Raw genomic sequence first — 21,505 nt, 5'->3', positions numbered from 1 at the left:
ATGCATTATGGACAGATGTTCATCTTATTATCAGTGCCACTTGCAAAGTAATTACTGAGCTGGCTGTGGGTACTTTAGGAGAGAAATAACCTTAGATTTTAAAGGTGTTTTTGGCACTTAAAAAAGAAAGAGAGAGAGAGACAGAGAGACTGAGAGAGAGAGGGACAGAGAGAGAGGAAAGAAGGAAAGAAAGAAAGAAAGAAAGAAAGAAAGAAAGAAAGAAAGAAAAAGAAAAAGAAAGAACGACGGAAGGAAGAAAGAAACACGTGCTTGGGATTCCCCATCTATCTTATATGGGGCAGTTTTGACTGACTTGTTTGTTTTTTTAGTAGTTTTTTATGCCTAAACATCATTTATTTTCTGAAGTAGAAAACTGCAGTAATTTTTACATGAATGGTGAGAATATAAATATTGCAGTTTACTGTTTGTTGGTGAGCCAGATCTATTAGTATGATCCATTAACATAAAAGTATCTTGTAGATAGTCCAGTAAGGCTTACTTCTGACATATGGATGCTTTTATATGTGGAGATGCAGAAAAATAGTTCAAAATGTTGGCATTGCTGGTATGTGCTGTTGCAGAGGGAATAACACAGGTTTGGGGTTATAGAATTAAGAAAACTGTTGTAGCTGAGACTCTAGTGAATGCCATATTTATGTGTACAAGACCCTTTTTTCAGTGCTGAAAATTAAGTCCAGGGCTTTTTTAATCTTAGGCAAATGCTTCCATTGAGCTACAGCCTAGATATTTTGTTTGGTTTTTTTGTTTGTTTGTTTGTTTGTTTGTTTGGTTGGTTGGTTGGGTTTTTTTGAGACAGAGTTTCTCTGTGTAACAACCCTAGCTGTCCTGGAACTTGTTTTGTAGACTAGACTGGCCTTGAACTCATAAAGATCCTTGAACTCATAAAGATCCTCCAGCTTCTTCCTCCCAAGTGCTGGGATTAAAGGTATGTGCCACCACACTGGGCAGGGTTTTCTTTTTGAGATAGAGTCTTGGCTAAGTTATCTAGACCGGCCTTGAATGTACAATTATCCTGCCTCAACCTCCCAAGTAGCTGGGGGGCCTAGCAAAATTCATCTATTAATAGAGTCAAAAGGTAATGGTCTTACCTGTTCTGTTTGGCATAAGAATGATGGGCTTGGTGTCGAGTAAGCACATAGCCGGTCTGTTTTTGTGATGCATGTGGTTCCATTGTCACATCCTCAAGAACGGAAATGGTTACTATTACAGTTAGTACCTCTAGAGCACATGCCATGGTTCTGATTATGCATTGTCTTCTGTGTCCCTGCTTCCCAGCGCCCTCAGACAGTATCACCAATTCTGCTCAAGTGGCTCATTTGTTGACCACACACTTTAATTCTGTTGTTCTACATCCCTGTCTGCAGTACCTGGCAATTTGTGAGTCTCTTTTGTTGACTTCTCCTAAAGCCAGATAATTGAACACATTGTAGCATATGCTTTGCCTCATCCTGGCGGTGCTTTGGTGGTGCTTAAGCTCCTCCCCAGAACTCAATAGGAAGAAACTCCCAGAAGCTGAGTTTGCATAGGTTCTGTGGAGAACTCATTCCTGGTGGGGGATGTATGGTGGTCTTTTCGTTTTCGTTTGGAGCTTCTTCCTTTGAAGCTGTGATTCCCCAGGGCACAGAAGCCAAGCCAAAGCACTGACTTGATGTTTACAGTCTGTAGTACTTCCTAGGGCTGTGCTGCAGATCAATCTATCTGCAAGGCATGTAAGTCTTAATCACAACGTTTGTGCATTGACCATTTTTATAGTCAGCTTTCATCATCCACTTTAAGGAACTAAGAGTCTATCTATGGTGGCAAGGCTGGATGGAGACTGTGGTTCTGAGACCTTTCCAAAGTTGCTTGTTTATAATCTGTTAACTAGCAACATTAATTTTGGAGATGGCTATTATACTCTTCTTTAAAAAGGAATCAGACTAAGAATAAAAAACTGTAAAGCTAAGTGTTATATATTTGTTTGTAAATGACAATTACATGTGTAAGTAATTCTGTGTGACTTTCAGTATATGTAATATGTGTTAAGATAAGAGCAGAGTAATTGGTGTGGGCATATGTATCATTGTTATTCCAGAAACATTCAGAATTTCTCTAGTAGTTACTCTGAAACTATCAATCTTGTCCACCTTTGTTATCCTACTGTGCTATAGAAAATTAAAAGTCACTATTTCTTGGTCATTTGACTAAGATTAAGTGTAGAATATTAGAGGATAATCTTCCCATCTAGCTGTATCTTGTGTGCATTTACCTCCTCTTCATTCCATTGTAACTCCCATTTCAAACTTCTAATAACACTACTGTATTTACCTCTTCTTTGAGATCAACATTTTAGCTTCCACATATAAATAACACCATGCAGTATTTTGTCTTCCTATGCCTGACTGATTAACATAATGTCCTCTGGTTATATTCCTATTGCAACACATGACAGGGTTCCATTCTTATATCTTCAAAATATTCCACTATTTATATGTATTACATTTTCTACCCATTCCTCCATTGATAGATACCTAGGTTAAATTAGTATCATGGCTGTTTGAGACAGTGCTACAGTGAGCTCATGAGTGTGATGTCTCTTCAACATACTGATTTCAGTTCCTCTGTAAATATGCCCAGTAGTGATCCTGATAGATCACATTGTAGTTGTCTTGTTATTATTGTTTCTATTTGGTTTTTCACTATGGCTATACGAATGTACATTCTCACCAAGTTTTTTTAAGATTACCCTTTCTCTGAGTATTTACTAGCATTTTTCTTTCTTTTCATCTTTCTTTCTTTCTTTCTTTCTTTCTTTCTTTCTTTCTTTCTTTCTTTCTTTCTTTCTCTTTTTTTTTGTAATAGCCATTCTGAGAGGGATGATAACTGATTTAATTTTGACTTCCATTTCCCTGGTTTGCTGTGATGAGCATTTTTTCATAAATATCTTAAGTATTTATGTATCCTCTTCTTATTTGGAGTGTATATGGTGTGTTGTGTGTATGTTGTGCTTTTTGTATGTGCCTATGTGCATGCGTGTGGTATATATACTTGTTAGTGTAGATGTATACAGGTTCCTGTGCACATGTGTGCGTATATGTGCATAGAAACCAAAGTTAAACATCTGGTACCTTTATCTTTTTGAGACAGGGTCTTCTCTTTCTGAAGCTGAAGCTCATTGATTGGATTAGGCTGACTAACCAATGACCTTCAAGGATTTCCCTGTCTGTGCCTCTTCACTCCCCCAAGTGTTGGAGTTACAGACACATAGCACCATTTACAGCTTTTTCATGGGTACTGGAGGATCAGAATTTATGTTCTCATGCTTGGCTGGCAGACACTTCACCAACTGAACTATTTCCCCAACCCTGTGTATCGCTTTTGAAAAATATCTTTTGAGGTTCTTTTTAATACAAGATTTTAATGAGAAAAGGATTTGGAACTTAAATTGTTTGACTCGATCAGGAGTAGTTGAGGAGTAGAGAAGATGAGCTAATCTCCAAGAGGTCCTTTGTCTAAAAGGATTGTACCTAAGTATACCTTAATAATATTGAGCCTCACTTGAGTCAGCTATCTGCTTGTCTCCCAAAAGCTCCTCTTGCATTTGTCAACCGCAGTACATCCTTGAGGTGCTCATGTTTATTCTTTTACCTGCTGAGCCATGGCTTACTTGTTTTCCCTACATCAGAACAGTGAACCCCCTCATCTTGTATCCCAACCTCTTTTCTTACCTCTTGTGTTCATCATTGGTTTCAGAGTGTCATGAACATGATGCATGTCATCAGCATCCCGTACTCACTGATGAAGGTAAACCCCCTCTCCTGGATCCAGAAGGTCTGCCAGTACAAAGGTTGGTCTCTTCTGGGTCTGTGGGTGATTTGGTGACAAGATAATTCACCATTCCCCATGAATTGCAATTACCTGTCTTTTTCAGCTTCACACAGTCTGGTAGTGACATATCAACTTCTATTTTCCTTTGTAGCAAAAGTGGCTTGTGTGAAATCAAGAGACATGCACTGGGCACTTGTAGCACATAGAGATCAGAGAGATGTCAACCTGTCCTCCCTTCGCATGTTAATAGTGGCTGACGGAGCAAATCCCTGTAAGTGAAGCATCAATTGTAGATTCCAAGATGGGCAAGCGTCAAAGTTCCTTGTTTTCCACATGTTGTTCTTGTCACTTTGATGTTTTTATTGTTGTTGTTTTCCTAGTCTGTGTCTTGGTTGAGATTATCTTAAAACAACCAAGCAGTATTCTTCTTAAAGACCAGGATAACAGAGTGGTTAAGGACAAGGTGTTTACAGGCTGCAGGCCTAGAATCAAAAGAAACATTCTGGTTCTATAGAGATAGTTCTTTTTTGAATTTTGTTTTCTCAACTCTACAATGGTAGCTAGAGCATAATGCTTGAGGATTAAAAGAGTCAATTCCTAGGTATAGTTCTTTAGCAAAGAATAAAAGCTTAGGAAATACTGTTTTATGGTCTACTATAGTTGTATTGATCAGCATTAAGGTTGCTCGCTTTATTTATTTATTTATTTATTTATTTATTTATTTATTTATTTATTATTGGTTTTTCAAGACAGGGTTTCTCTGTGTAACAGTCCTGGCTGTTCTGGAACTCACTCTGTAGACCAGGCTGGCCTTGATCTCACAGAGATCCGTCCACCTGTCTCTGCCTTCCAGGTGCTGAGAAAAGGCATGCACCTCTTCGCATCCCAGCTAAGCTTTCATTTTTAATAAAACTTTGTTATAAAATACTTTAATAAAAACTCAGATATAATAAGTTAGCATTTCTATAAAATATTCTTTAAATGCCTTGAAATAGCTTGTTTTTGTGAAACAAGTCTATAAAGTCAGAAGCCATGTGTCAAACTAGAACTGAATGAAAGACTGTTTGTCACCTCATCTGTAAACCCTGCTTAGCTGTATTTCTAAATTAAAGCAGGCTATGCTTTCTTGATGCCTGATGGGTGAAAGTGAACTTAGAAACAGATATAAACTTGGTTTATAAATGATTCCTTCACTTCTAAAATAATTGAATAAACTATGAACTAATTAAATAATTAATTTTAATATACATCACCACAGAACATCTTGCATAAAACAAATTAAATTTGTATTTGAAAGTCAGCTATTTTATGGCTTCTTAGCAATTAATGCAAATTCATCTAAGACGTTTTCTTTGTTTAGATTGACACATTTTTCTGGAATTTGCATCCTGAAGGTGGTAGACCAGGTTTCAGGAAAGTTTATAAAATAAATTCATTAGTCAACAAAGAATTCTTTAGTCTTATGTATAGAAGTTGCAGTTTTTGAATTCTTTTTTTTTTTTTTTTTTTTATTTTTTCGAGACAGGGTTTCTCTGTGTAGCTTTGGCGCCTTTCCTGGAACTCATTCTGTAGCCCAGGCTGGCCTCGAACTCATGGAGATCCACCTGCTTCTGCCTCCCGAGTGCTAAGATTAAAGGTGTGGGCCACCACCGCCTAGCTGAATTCTTTTTCCGCAGGCTTTCAGTATAACATAAACAATAAATTGTAGTTAATGTTTTGTTTCTCTATGATGCCTTACTCTGTTTATGTCCAAATCCTAACTTTAAAATTATTTTACTATTATAGAATAATTTTAAGTCAACCACAGTGTTACATTTATCTAACCATTGTTCCTCTTTCCCTCCAGGGTCTATTTCTTCTTGTGATGCATTTCTCAATGTCTTCCAGAGTAAAGGCCTTCGACAGGAGGTCATCTGTCCCTGTGCCAGCTCACCAGAGGCCCTCACTGTGGCAATCCGGAGGTACTGGATGATGTCAGTTATAGTATACAGCTATCCTAATGGAACAGCTGAAAGGGGGAAGTCATGGTAGTGCTTAGTGTGAGCATAGGAATAGCCTTCAAGTTTTCCATGGTTGGTAAGAATGGAATCTCTTGAATTTTCTAGATTGCTTAGAGAAATATTTCTGGTTTTCTCCAGTTTCATTGTCTTTCCCAAGTTGTTAGAACTCTGTATAAGGAATATGATTTTCAAGTAGCAGTACTCAATTTTCATTGGCTTGTATAAATCTCTGGTTTTTAATTTAGGGAGTGGAATGAAGTAAATGTTGAACCATGATCCTAGATGTGTGGTTTCCTTTTTATCTCTACTTTTTGGCCCATGGAAAAATGTACTTTAAGAAACTTAGCCAGATATAGAAAAGCACACACCTTTGATCCCAGCATGTGGGAGGCAGAGGCAGCTGGATTTCTGTGAGTTCAAGGCCTACCTGGTCTACATAGTGGGTTTCAGGCCAGCTTAGGCATCACATAGTAAGATCTGTTGCAAAAAAAGAAAGGAAGGAAAGGAAAAGAAACCCTGGTTTTCTGAGCTTTTGAGCAACATGGTGGCATATCAGGAGCTCTGAGGACTGTGATAACCAGCTATCTCACAGCCTGACCATTAAGTATTCTGAGATGCTTTGGCTGGGAACAACATTACTCACTGTTGATCATAAGTCACTCCAGTTTGCTTCAGAACAGTACAGTACAGGGGAGGGGAAGTAGTTATGGAGATATAAAATTTATTCTATTCCAATTAGAAAAGCCCAGCCCTGTAAGAGGATGCAAGGAAGGATCACCTGATCAGCATCATCAGTAATTGGAGCTGGTTGTCAATCCCCACTTCAGCCTCTCAATTATCAACATTAACATAAAGAAGTTTATGTTAGTTTAAAACCTGTTATTTTTCATTGTTTTGGGGCCTACCTCTTTAGTAGCTTTTTTATTCCATGTAATGGATGTATACTTCACATTGCGAACTCAGTGTTCGAAAGTAGAAGCTGTGCTTTATTTCAGTAGAAGAGAGTTCCATCCCTAATTAAATTCAGTGGGTCATACACATGTAAAAACCAAAGTCATAAAAGTATCAGGGGAACTTGTTTAGAGGAGGCTCAGCTTGAGTGGGAAGATGAAGGGAGGGTAATGGGATGATGAAAACAAACAAAACATATTACACATGTTTGAAATTGTCAAAGAATTTTTAAAAATTAAAAATAGAGCTTCCTAAAAATATTGATCTGAAGAGTATTGTAGCTGGAGTCTTCTCCAGTCCCACTTGGGCCCGCAGCTGCTCAGACCCAACTAAACACACAGAGACTTATATTACTTGTAAACTGTATAGCCATGGCAGGCTTCTTGCTATCTAGTGCTTATATCTTAAATTAACACATTTCTATTAATCTATAAGTTGCCATGTGGCTTATGGCTTACTGGTACTTTACATCTTACTTCTCATGGCGGCGGCAGCTGACAGCATCTCCTTACTTAGCCTTCCACTTCCCAAAATTCTCCGTGCTTATCCTGCCCGTAGATACTTCCTGCCTGGCTACGGGCAAATCAATGTTTTATTTATCAACCAATCAGAGCAACACGTTCACAGCATACAGAAAGACATCCCCAGCAGAGTATATTAGTTACTTTTCTTGTTGCTATAATGAAATATTTGACAAAAGCAACTTAGAAAAGGAAGGGCTCGTTTTTGTCTACAGATTGAAGATACAGTCCATTGGGGCAGGGAAGGCATGGTAGCAAGACTGTGTGAGGCAACAGTTTACATTGCATCAATAGCCAAGAGACTGAGAAAGATGAATGCTGGTGTTCAGCTAGCTTTGTCCTTTTTGTTCAGTTGGAACCCCAGTTCATTAGATGATACCACTTTCATTCAGAATGTATCTTCTCTCCTCAGTTAAACCTTTCTGCAAATACCATTACATATGCCCCTAAGAGGTTTATTCCCTAGGTAATTCCACTTCCAGTGAAGCTGACGATTAAATTTACCCATTACAGATAATTTCCATAGGTAAGAAAACCTGTGATGTTCTTAGATTTTTGTTGTATTATTAACTAGAATGTGGGCCTAAGAAAATGAAATTTTTCAAAGTATGAGCTACTTTTAATCTTGTCAAACTAGAAATTATGACTGTCACATCTTTAAATGGATGATGAAACATGTTATTGGCAAGAGTCTACCTAGTCTTCATCCTTTAGAATTATTATACTGTAGGTGCTCTCTGAAGAACATGACATTTGTGTTTGACCTTGAAATGTGAAACACACTTAGGGTTGTATAGCACAGGAGATTTATCCAAATTATCCTCTTCCAAGATCAGTTTTTAAATGTGTTTGATTTGTGCTCCTAAGAGTAGATATCAAGAAGATAGAGCATCAAGTTCGGTAGGGGCCAAAGGTCTAAAGTCTTAAGTTTGAGCTCAGCCTTACTGATGCTTGGCCACATAACTGTCACCAAAGCACTTGTTGTTGAACCTTAGTTTATTCCATGAAAGGTGAGAGAATAGTCTGGGCGGTGGTGGCACACGCCTTTAATCCCAGCACTTGGAAGGCAGAGGCAGGTGGATCTTTGTGAGTTCGAGGCCAGCCTGGGCTACCAAGTGAGTTCCAGGAAAGGCACACAGCTACACAGAGAAACCCTGTCTCGAAAAACCAAAAAAAAAAAAAAAAAAAAAAAAAAAGTGAGAGAATTGGATACAGTAGTCTCTAAATTGTCCTTTGTATGAATGTTTAAGATTTTACAATGCTGTTAAATAGAAACACAGCCACTAAAAAAGTCACAAATGTGATCCCCATATAGATATGACTGGATAATTTGCTCTTCCCAAAAATGTGTTCTTCATGGTGAGATTTTCACTGTAGGTCTTAGATGTTATAAAAGATCATCACACACACACACAAAAAGGATCTAGGTTCTTTAGTCTCAAAGGACACTGTTTGTTTTCATTGCCATTTTTTAAGTGGTGTTAACTGAGCAGAAGATGGATTATGTGATACAATCATTGGGGCTAATTTAATTGTTGTTGTTGGTTTTGTTTTCTTGAAACACAGAGTATTGATATGTTGAACTTGGACCCTGTTTTATTCTCTGTTCCATTGCTGTGAAGAGACACCATGACCAAGGCAACTCTTATAAAAGAAAGTATTTAACTGGGGGCTTGCTTATAGTTTTAGAGATTTAGTCCATTATCATTAATGTGAAAACCATGGCAGCATGCAGGGAGGCATGGTGCTGGGGCAATAGCTAAGAGCTACAACCTGATCTGTAGGCAGCATACAGAGAGACAATGGACCTGGCATGTGCTTTTTGAAACCTCAAAGCCAACCCCTACTGACATACCTCCTCCAACAAGGCCACACCTCTTAGTCCTTCTTGAATAGTGCCACTCCTTGATGAGCAAGCATTCAAACATATAAGCCTATGGGGACCATTCCTATTCAAACCACCACAGAACCTTCCTGCCTCAGTCTCACAAGTATCAGGATTACAAGCATTTGTTACCATGACTGGTTACCTTGTCAGAATTTTTGTCAAATGATTTCACTGACAAATTCTCATGTAGACTTTTTTTTCCTCCAGAAATTTAAAGATTATAGGTCAAAAAAGGAAAGGTTTGTCATTTTGGGAGTCAAAATATCTGTGTATAATCCTGAGCTATTTTCAGTAAGAACATTTTATAAGCCTTAAGAATTCGATTTATTCGATCGGTGGCGGTGGCATACACCTTTAATCCCAGCACTCTGGAGGCAGAGCCAGACAGATCTCTGTGAGTTCGAGGCCAGCCTGGTCTACAGAGCAAGATCCAGGAAAGGCACCAAAACTACACAGAGAAACCCTATCTCAAAAAATGAAAAAAAACATTTCTTTTAATTCACTTTTATATCCTTGCATTCAACCCTTGCTGTTTGACATCTCTGGCACAAGCTAGTGTATGTTCTCTTGGAGTCTGTTACTCATACTTATAGCTGTAGTTACTACAGTACTGCCCCAAACATGGCATGCTAGAGTCCTTTTGTGCAAGCTAATGTGACTGAGATTGTTACCATAAGATACTATAGGACCTGGAAACAGTTTCTATGAGATCTGTAGGTTTTAAATATCTATAGAAAAGAAAATATCTGGAAAGATATAAGGGGCTAGGGGGATGGCTTAGTAAAGTGCTTAGTATATATGCATGAGGACTGAGTTCAATCCCCACTATCTATGCTTTGATAGTGGGAGTAGAGCCGGGCGGTGGTGGCGCATGCCTTTAATCCCAGCACTCGGGAGTCAGAGCCAGGAGATCTCTGTGAGTTTGAGGCCAGCCTGGGCTACAGAGTGAGTTCTAGGAAAGGCACAAAGCTACACAGAGAAACACTGTCTCGAAAAACCAAAAAAAAAAGAAAGAAAGAAAGAAAGAAAGAAAGAAAGAAAGAAAGAAAGAAAGAAAGAAAGAAAGAAAGAAAGAAAAAGAAAAAGAAAGAAAGTGGGAGTGGGTGCTGGGCACACAATGCACACCTATAATTGTAGCATTGGGAAACAGAGACAGAGGAAGATCTTTAGGTGGGACTTATTGGTCAGACAAACAGTTGAGCTCCAGGTTCAATGAAAGATCCTGTCTCAAAACATAAGATGGAGAGTAATTTAGGAAGACACCCCATATCAATCTCTGACCTCCACATGCATACACACACACACACACACACACACACACACACACACACACACACGTATGTAGACACATATAAATTAAAAAGAAAAATATTATAACACTAAGTAGGTGCTGTAACATCTTCAGTTTATCCTCATTTCCATGAAGCACATCACCATGTATTCTCTGGAAACAGAGCAGAATATGAGACCAAATTCTGTGTTCAGTGAGCAAGTATGTTCATGAAGTAATAAATGCAACTATTTTCTATGGGTTTACAACACACATTTTTTTCTTAGTTATCTCAACTAGTAGGAAATAATATATTTCTTGACAGTTCAATTCTTGCCTACAATCTGGGTCTAAATTGGTTCCACTGAAAATCCAAGTGATCTAATCTCTAGAAATTACTTTACTTTCTTCTCTAAGTTTTGACTAAGTGAGAAAAGAAAAACAGCCCCTCACGGAGGACCTTGGTGTGTCCTTCCCTGAAGCTGGTTCCATTTCTCTTCCAGTGTCAGGGGACTACCTCTGCCCCATGGTGCCATCTTCCCTTTGTTAAGTAGAGAGCAAAATAGTATGCTTCTTCTCTGATGGTCCCATCTCTGTTTATGTCTCTGGATGACAGTAATTCCAGGGCCAGGGATACTTCAGTCCTTTAGAGTTTGCCTGGCTGAGTTTAGTTCATCTGTACAAAGTCCTTTCCCAGTTCCTCTGAACAGTCTGGAAGCCAGTAGAGGAATGGGGGTTGTATACTGACCCTGTTACTTTCTGAGTCCCTATTCCAGGCACACCTTCATTCTGCCACTGAAGCATATTCACAAGGAGTGATAACATGGCATATATGAAGGTCAAGAATGCTAATAACAAGTTCCCCAGGATACCCCCTAGGAAGACAAGCCCATGAGCATTAACCATTGCATGATTTATTTAATTCTGCTATATTGTGTAAAACTACTCTGGGAAATGTTGAGGAAAGGAAGAAGGGATGGACCCACAGTTTTTCCATGGATAATACAAGGAAAAAGAAGCTTTTGACTCATGCACAGAAAGCTAAACTGTTCACTGTTACACATACAAAGCATCTTAAAGAAATTGTTGATATTAGAATGACCTCCATGTATAACCTGAAGCCAAGAGGGGTACTCTATTGGAATTGTGTACCGAAGGTGATGAACCAAGTTAACAAAAACTAAAGAAACAGTGCATGAAACTGAGAAGGGAGAGTTCTTAACCTTGTTCAGAATGGGTCTGTCAATATTCCAGTGTGCCTGTGCCACTTAAAGCCATGATAATGTGGAAACAAGTAGAGATCTATCACTACAAAGTTGAGGGTATTGTAAATATTCATGAGGACGATTGTACAAATTTTTAAGAAAAGGCAGAGCATAGCAAGGTGTGATCCATACCCATATTAGCATATATTTAAATGCTAAGAAGGAAGGATAACCTGAACCCAAGAGTTGAAGACAAGCCTGGGGAACATAGACCATTAGTTCCCCAAAAGAGATTGCATCAAGATTTCAAACATCTGTGGTGAAAATATATCTTCTGAATCCAAAGCAGTAATTTACTGACAAATTTAGCAAGGTCATTGTTGATGAAATGGAATGCCAGAACTAGTATGTAATGCTAATGAAACATGTATGTTACACTGTAACATCCTAGAGAGACACTGAGTACAGCTGGCAAGACAGTCCCTATAAGGATAAAGGATGCTCATAAGGAATAATTGTGTGGGGACATAAAAAAGTCATCCCAAAGTTAATTTGCTATGAAAGCCAAAAACCTGGCATATTTGTTTTAAAGCAGTGGTTCTCAACCTATGGGTCACAACCCCTTTAGGGGTCCAGTTACTTTTTTACAGGATTGCATATCAGATATCCTGCATATCAGATATTTACATTACAATTCTTAATAGAAGAAAAATTGCAGTTATGAAGTAACAAAGTAATTTTATGATTGGAGGTCACCACACATGAGGAACTATACTAAAGGGTCACAGCATTAGGGAGGTTGAGAACCACTGTTCTAAAGGAAGGAATTTCTTACTATTGACTGCCATGAGTTGCCAAGGATGTGGTTCCTAATTGGTTTCAAAAACATTTCATCCTGACAGTGGCTGCTCAGGGCAGTGAGGTTGGACTGGGTGACAGCTGCATGGTTGTTTATCCTCCTAATGAAATGTTCATTAGAAAAGTGTTCTTGTCACATGCTTTCATGAATCTACCCATCTGATCAGGATATTGTAGATGGATAGTCAGTATAAAACCACTGTCTTGAACAGGATATTAAGCAGCAGTGAACAGAGGCATGAGTATGGAAGGTGTTCAGAAGGATAGGGTGTCATCTGTGAATTTACAGTGTTTGGAAGACAAACACAAAAGACAGATGTGCATGCTGGCATAAACTATTACCTAGGACTGTTTTGTGAGAATAGTGAACAAAGTGGTTGTATTGATGGAGTCCATATGTCAAGTGGTGTCAAGGGGAGGATGCCTGAGCTCCTTCTACAAAACATACACATCTTTAGAATCCATCAGTCAGCTGGAGGAAATGAATGTTGAACTTTTTCCACATTAATAATGAGGCTCTAGTTAATCATTCATTGAATATGGTAGAAGAGGTGATCATAGTAATAGTGATAGAGATAACACTTGTAAGTACCGACAATGGCATGGTGAAAAGGTAGGATGCACTTAATTAAAGACTGGAACAACAATCATTTGTGACTACACAAGACATCAATTAGTTTATGGAATTGGAGATCTCTACGAAAAGATCCTTGTTCATGAGACCAATGGCTCTTGATGAAACATTTTAAGCATTCATCTGGCAGATGTCTCCTTGTCCATGGAGAAGACTCCTGCTGCTTTACTGCTGCTTCTGATGCTTGTCACCATACATACAATGTGTGGTCACTTCCTTATGAAAACAATAGCATCACAGGTGGAGATTGATGGTTGCTAATGTTTGCTGCTGACAGGTGCTACAGGGATTATGGGGATGACACTAGGCGGCTTGGTTATGCTGACACATTACTTTTTCTGTGTAATAATGGTGTGCCCTATTTTGCACTGCTAAATATGTAACATGTGAGAATATTATTGCCCATTGGTACCACATAAATTTGGAGAGAGGACTGATGGTAATGCCAGACAACCACAGGTTATCCAAATGGGTGACTGAAATGATGACATCTGTTTTTCTCAAAACTCAATGTATACCCACTATTTTTCATATCGTTTTAAAATACATGTAAAATTGTCTTTGGGCTATATGAATAATATATGTAATATAAATGAATCTTTTGCTTATACATGTTTCCCATCCACAAAATATTGTGCTTATTCAAAAATTTCAAAATCAAGGCAGCAGCCAAAATTCAGAGCATTTCTTATTCCAAACATTTTGGGTCAGAGATACTCAACTTGTAATATACATGTAGACATGTTTTTTTTACTTGCTTTTTGGTGGTATTGAGGACTAAACCTAGGATCTCACATGCTTGACAAGCATTCCACCATCATAGGACATTCTCAACCTTGAAAAGAAAGGATTTTAAATGTTTTATCCTCGTGAAGCATTCACAAGTACAAGTGATGCTCTATCTCTTCCTTTGTGGACTTCAGAATTATAAATGCATGTAACCAGATTTGAGACAGAGTGTTTCTTTTACATTTTAATCTTTTTTATTATGACACAGGTTTCACTATGCAGTTCTCCCTGGATTCAAACTCACTGTGTAGCCCAGACTTACTTTGAACTCCAAAGGCTGAGGTAGGAGGATCCTAAGTGCTAGGATTACAGGTGTGTGCCACCACGTCTGACAGAATAGTCTTTCTTCAACTCATACTAAAAGCCCTTAAAATGAAACAGCAAGCTTTGAGTAGTGTTAGAAATTATAGTACAGTTTCTGAATCTAACGTTTTATTTCTAAATACTACCTTGAGTAATTTTTGGATGACTGATTCATGTTCCAAAGGAAGGAGGCCTCTGGTTCTTTGAAGAAACACCCCTGCCTCTGGCTCCAAGGAAGAGCAACTAAGAGAATCAGTGAAGGGAGATGCCTTAATTGATAATGTGTTTGCTATGTAAACATGATGATCTGAGTTTGGGTCCCCACCAGCCATATGAAAATCTAGGTGCAGTGGTACATGTCTTTATCCCAGTGCTGGAGAGTTGGAGACAGACAAATTCTGGGCTTGCTTGGTAGTCAGTCTAGGGAAATTGGTGAGCTGCAGGTCCAATGAGAGACTCTGAGAAAAATAAGGTGGAGAGTAATTGAGAAAGACATCCAGTGTTGGTCAACCTCTGATCTCCATACTCAGAACAAGATTCAGAGATCCCTGTCTCTAAGGGGTCTACTGAGTCCCCACAGTGCCAAGTCTGTACAGAGATTGTCACTTTACTGTGCTGTGCTAGAACTCACATTGTTTTACATTAGACACGTGTCTTGTGTGCTTTTGAAAAATTAAGCCTGTCTATAATTTAATTTCCCTTAGCTAATATTTTTGGTAGATATTTTCAAAGCCACAGCTCTTACAAATAGAGATAATCTTTCCAAAAATAAGATGCGGTATCTAGCATCTGAAAAAACTTAGGATAAGTTGGAGCTGTGTGGTGGAAAGTCAATACAGTCACAGTTCAAGTTTGGCTTATGTTCTGGTTGATGATTGGTAACCAGTTCAGCCAGATTGAAGGCTGCTAGAGACTGTGAGTCTCCTCTTAGTGACATTGACAGTTGACTTGTTGCTAAGTTACACATAATACACTTTCTAGGCAACATAGTCTGTTAAACTCATGGGACAAAAGAAAGGTTTTGTGTAGTTTCTTATAGGTACTAGAATAGGAATGTCTACAAACAGGCTTTAGATATAATGACAAAAAAATAATAACCTGGTTATTAATCACTACTGAGAGGTTTGCCATTTTATATATAAATGTAATTCAGTTCAGATTTGCCAGTGAAATTGCTGTTAGCTCCTGTTCCTCACCACATCTTCTGTGATACATCTAAGTATCTGTCAGCTTTTCTGGAAGACTGTTTCATAGAAATTCATAATGGATTAAAACTGGACAGAAGTTTAATTTTTGTTCCATGGATTAAACCTGTTTTAGGAAGCTTTAAAAACTGCCATTACCATAGAATTGAAGAAGAGGCTCAAGTGCAGAAGTTTCACTAAGAAATCTTTTGTCTATTTAACAAAATCATAGCTTTAGCAGCTTCCACTAAAAGTGACTGCTCCATAGGCCTGGTGAGATAATCAGTGGGTAAAGTGATTGCTGCATAACATGTAGCAATGTAGACCTAAGTTCAGAACCCCGACACCCACATAAAAGCTGACATGATGGTGCACATCCATAACCCCAGAGCTGGAAAGGCAGAGAAAGGGGAATGCTGAGGCTTGTTAACTAGCCAGTCAAGCTGAATTGGCAAGCTTTTAGGGCACCTGTACACATCTTAAATCCATAGAGAATGAATTGAAGTAGTCCTGACAGTGCAGTTGAACTATGTTCCCACAACATGGATAAATGATCAAAGGTTAACTGGGAAATTACTCAGAAAGGCAAATACTGTAGGAAAACTTTGATGAACGGGAGAAACACTCATTTGGATAAATTTAAATATATCTTGTATTCAACTTCAAACTATTACAGGCCCTACTTCTACCACTAGGAGTCACACAAGTAGATGAAGCTACACAACTGTCACACTTATGTAGAGGGCCCTCAGTCAGTCCCATGGAGGCTCCCTAACTGTCAGTCCAGAGTCTGTGAACTCCTATGAGACCAGATTTGTTGCTTCTGTGGGTTCCCTTGTGATGACCTTGACCCACCTGGCCCATGCAGTCCTTCCTCCCTCTCTTAAACGGGATTCCTCAAGCTCGGCCCAGTGCGTGGCTATGGATCTCTGCAACTGTTTCTATCAGTAACTAGATAAAGACTCACTGATGACAGTTGGGATAGTTACCAATCTGATTACAGGAGATGGCCAGTTCATACTACGTACTACCTATCCACTATTGCTAGGAGTCTTAGCTGGGGTCATCCTTGTAGATTTGTGGAAGTTTCCCTTATACCAGGTTTCTACCTGACTCCAAAATGCAACTCCTTATCAAGACATCTTTCATTACTCTTCCCCTTCCACCCACCCTCCCCAACCCAGTCCCTCATGTCCCCACCCCTGCTGGCTCCAAGTCTACCCAGGAGATCTCTTCTGTTTCCCCTTCCCAGGGAAATGTATGTGTCCCTATCCCCCTTTGGGCTCTCCATGTTACCTAGCCTCTCTGGGGCTGTGGATTATAGCATGGTTATGCTTTACTTTACAGGTAATATCCACTTAGGAGTGAGTACATATCATGTTTGTCTTTCTGGGCCTGGGTTACCTCACTCACGATTTTTTTCCAGTTCCATCCATTTGCCTGCAAATTTCATGATATCCTTGTTTTTAACAGCTGAGTAATACTCCACTGTGTAAATGTACCACATTTTCTTTATCCATTCTTTGGTTGAGGGGCATCTAGGTTGTTTCTAGGTTCTGACTACTACGAATAACGCTGCTATGAACATAGTTGAGTAAGTGTCCTTGTGATATGATTGAGCATCCTTTGTGTTTATGCCCAAGATTGGTAGAGCTGGGTCTTGAGGTAGATTGATTCCCAGTTTTCTGAGAAACTGATATATCGATTTCCAAAGTGGCTGTATCCATTTGCACTCCCACCAGCAGTGGAGGAGTGTTCCCTTTACTCCACATCCTCTCCAACAATAAGCTGTCATTAGTGTTTTTGATCTTAGCCATTTGGTATCTCAGAGTCGTTTTGATTTGTGTTTCCCTGAGAAAACCTGAGGCCTATGCAGAGGATGCTTTGGTGAGAGAGAATTAGTGGGTAGAGGTCTCGGGCAACAGTCTGAGGTGTGTCCTCAGATATTCTGGTCAGGAGAGAACATTCACTGCATTGTTGTGGAGTAGAATACAAGTACAGAAAATCTCCAGCTATTATCTCCCTGACCAGGGTGAGAGTTTTACATTGTCAGTTATGAAGTTGGGAAAAGGCAAGGGCTGTCCAGTGGAGAGACAGAATGATGAGCCAGAAATGTTTACACATATCCCCCTGGCTTGTGGGCAGAGGGTCGGGAGAGAGAGGTCTCTGGACACAGATCATGACAGGTAATTGTTCTTCTCCCCTTCCTCCTCCCTAGTGTGGGTGGTGATGTTCTCAAATGTGTCAGTTTTCTGATTGGCATCAGTCCTCAGATTCAGGAACAAATTTAGGAACAGAAAAAGATAAGCTATGATTTCAGTATTTTAAGTTGAATTGAGAAAAATAGTGGAAGAAAAATCTAAGACGGTCTTTGAATCCTGGCTTACTCTCTGGTGCTTTCCTTGTGCCCTGGTCACATTTCTCAGCCTTAAAAAGTAGCTAAATCCTTATTTAATTGTTATGCATATTTAAACCAATGCTAGTGTTGTAAGCAGTTCTTTATAATTAACTATTGGGATTAGACTTCCTGAGATGACTGACTGCAAAAGATATCTCCTTTTGGTATTGAATATATTTATTTTCTTAAAGGTATATATCATATCTTGAGCATATTCTACCCTCAGCCTGTTCCTCTGATCTTTCTTTCTTCACCCCTCCTTGCTCCCATTAAGCCTTTTGTTCCACTAAATATTACTTCTCCTTTCATTTAATGTGTATATGTATACATTCCTATACATGACTATATAAAATCTAGGAACTACAAACAAGAGAAAACCTACAATATTTGCCTTTTTGAGACTGGCTAACTTCATTTAATGTGATTGTTTCCAACTGCATCGATTTTCCTACAGATAGCCTTGTTGGGCACCCTCCTCTTCCATTCCCCCACCCACAAGCCTCACAGCCTGTAGGGAGACATCCCAGAGAAATGAAGAATGAAACTCAGTACCATCTTTGCAGGCACTGGGTCGTACCTTTCCTGAGACTGACCTCATGGTTTACTTTGTGACCTGTAGAACTTGTAGAACTTGTGACCTGTGACCTTTAAAATAAGGATGAATTCTGTTAGCTGATAAACAGAGTTCAGGACTAGTGCCTAGAGCAGTGGTTCTTAACCTTCCTAATTCTGCGGTCCTTTAATACTGTTCCTCATGTTGTGGTAAACCACAATCATAATATTATTTCATTGTGACTTCATAACTGGAATTTTGCTACTGTTATGGATCATAATGTAAATATCTGATATGCAGGATATCTGATGGACGTCCCCCAAAGGGATCTTGACCCACAGATTGAGAACCACTGGCCTAGAGGAAGGATCTGTGATAAGCGTAAGGACGAATTCTATTGGTGGAGGATGCAAAGTATGTGGGGCCTCTGTCATAGGAATGTGTTCTTTTCACTGAGGTAGATTAGGGTATGAACGATGCTCAGTATATTGAGGGGACTCAGGTGGAGGCTGGCTCCTAATAGAATAGCAAAAATCACCGGGTTGATTGACTACTTTTCACTCTGGCATTACAGGTGACTAGACATCCTTCATTTCCTTCTGTTGAAGAAAATAGTGATTGACAATCCTGGTTTCTCCAATGCTTATTCTACACTGTACTCCCTACACAACCCAAGTTTACTCTCTTCTATGGCTGTAAAACAACCCTACTGTGTATATGTGCCATGTTTTCCTTATGGTTTGCTCTGTTGTTGGACACTTAGGTTGTTTCCATAAGTTGGCTGTTATGAGTAGTGCTGCAATGGACATTGATGAACACTGAGTATCTTTAGGAAACAAAGCACGCTACCTTAGTTTATATTCTGTGTTTTTCTCATTCTTCATTTAATTTGTTCCTGAATACATTTGATGAAAGTTGTATACATACTTGCATTTGTTTCAACATTCTCTTTGGATTGTTTCTATAATATATGAACAGAGAAAAGTGTCCTCTGGCTGATGTTTCACGTATTGTATCCTATGGATAGGATGATGAGGATTATTGTTTTGGGGAAATGAGCTGACACAAGTGATTCTCATTTCATATGTGTTGACTGCATACCACCTTCTCCAAACATGCTTTGTATACTTGACATGAATTTTTCATATGTGAGAACTCTGATGCTGTATTATTAGGTTAAAGAGAAATAGCGTTGTTGGGTCTGGAGAGATGACTTAGCAATTAAGAGCACTGGCTGCTCTTCCAGATGACCTCCAAGCACCCACATGGCAGCTCAAAACCCTGTAACTTCAGTTCCAGGGATCTAATACCCTCACACAGATATACAAGTGCTAGGAAAACAACAACTTAGAGAAAAAGTAAATCATTTTTTAAAAAAGAAAAATAGCTTTGAAATAGCCTATGAAACTATTTTACCTGGGGCTATGGAAAAGCTTCATTAAAGATTTTAGTGCAAAGACAAAATGGGGCTTCTTAAATATCTCATAAAGTATAGTTTAGATGATGTTGCACTCTTCATGTTGTATGATTTCTCATTGCTTTCATTGTTGTTATCAAATACCTGACAGGAATCAGCTTAAAGGAGGTATTTGTGTTGGTTCATGCTTTAAGGGGACATGGTTTATCATGGTGGGTTAAAATATTGTTGGAGGCAGCTCTCTGGTGATGGGAACATGAAGCAGCTGCTTGCTCACTCTCAGCAAACCAGGAAGCAGAGAGTAGGCAATGATGGGACTCTGCTTTCTCATTTTCTTCCTTTTTATTCCAGGATCCCAGCCCATGGGGCAGTACTGTCCACATTTAAGGAGGATCTTCTATTTAACTTCTCCCTTCAGTTAATTCTCTCTGGACATGCCCTCTTGGGCATACCCAAAGGTGTGTCTTACTAGTATCCAAAGTGTTTTCATAGTTCAATCAAGTTGACAGTCCAAATTAACCATCATGTGTAGTTTGCCTAATGCTTGCAGTTTCTAAAGGAAAGCAAGCATTTGGCTGTTAGATTTTGCTGTTCTGTTGTAGAAAAAAGACTTCAGAGGACTAATTACTCTGGCTTGAAGTGGGTAGGAGGACTGACATTTCTTCTATGTTGTCATCTAAGCAAATTGTGTCCCATGTTTAATATTCTTCCAGGGTCAATTTTCTCTGCCCTGGTAATGAAGGAAAGATTGAACTTCCAGTAAACATTACAGTGCAGCTGATTGCTTGTCTGCCTTTTAGTCCACTTAATTAGAAGATGTTCAGTTATTATCCATGGTAATCCATGAAGATAAAATTGCAAATGCATTTGTGTACTCTTGGTAGATTTTTAGCCCTTTGGCACATTTATTCACTTCGTGGTTCTCATCTTTTAAAAAAAGGAAAAACACACATACACACACACAAACCAAAAATCAGCAAGCTGGGAAAGTTGTTTAGGTGGCTCCTGCATCTGGGCCATGGGTGCTAGTGAGGACATGCCCATGGGTCAGACTTTTGGAAATGTGAAGTCAAGTCTTTCCAAGGCTTCAGACCTGGTGAAGTGGTAACCATGGCTCACTAACTGTTGAGTATCTTAACATGATTTTTTCTTATAAGTAATACAAAGTGCCTCTTGCACAAAAATAGAACATACTGGAAGGCTCTGGGTCATGTATAATGAATGAAACCTCCAGTATCCTTCTTGATAGATGGACAGAATGCAGAGATGCTTCCAAGAGCCAGCAGAAGACCATGGTGAGCAATGGGGAAAGGGAGCAGGCTGACAGCCAGCCTTAGGGTGATATGCCTCATTGTGTGGTTGCCAAAGGCAGTTGATTACTATGACTAATCTGGTCATTGTTCTCAGAGAAAGGTAGTCCCCAAGTAGAATTAACATTATTGAAGTGGCATGTTGAAACTTTTTAAGATCAGAAGTTAACAGAAAGTAGCAAGAACAGCACATGACCTCACCTTTATGTGTGCATCTCTATTTACATGTGTTCCTATCTTCATGAGGGTCAGGCAGGTGATAGCAGGAAGTCATACTGTTATGCTCTGGCTTCCTGTAGAATATATTTATTTACTAAGTGCTGTGGTTTGGGTGTTGTTGGAAACTTGGTCCTCAAATCCATGTGTTAATGGTGTCTGGAGGTAAGGCCTTTAGAG

The 21,505-nt window shown here is 39.1% G+C and overlaps 1 protein-coding gene across 4 annotated transcripts in view; it reads left to right on the top strand.

Annotated features, from left to right (window-relative positions):
- Dip2c (disco interacting protein 2 homolog C) overlaps positions 1-21,505 on the top strand; it is a 430,083-nt gene that overhangs the window by 299,698 nt on the left and 108,880 nt on the right. For all 4 annotated transcript variants that reach the window (XM_059263427.1, XM_059263426.1, XM_059263425.1 and 1 more), the window contains 3 exons: positions 3,754-3,847; positions 3,980-4,099; positions 5,675-5,789. In XM_059263427.1, coding sequence (XP_059119410.1) covers positions 3,754-3,847; positions 3,980-4,099; positions 5,675-5,789 — 329 coding nt within the window. The remainder of the gene's footprint in view (positions 1-3,753; positions 3,848-3,979; positions 4,100-5,674; positions 5,790-21,505) is intronic.

The sequence above is a fragment of the Peromyscus eremicus genome, chromosome 5 (assembly GCF_949786415.1).
Source record: "Peromyscus eremicus chromosome 5, PerEre_H2_v1, whole genome shotgun sequence".
Taxonomy (NCBI): domain Eukaryota; kingdom Metazoa; phylum Chordata; class Mammalia; order Rodentia; family Cricetidae; genus Peromyscus; species Peromyscus eremicus.
The sequence above is the reverse complement of the archived record's forward strand: the minus strand, read 5'-3'. Positions and strand labels throughout refer to the sequence as shown.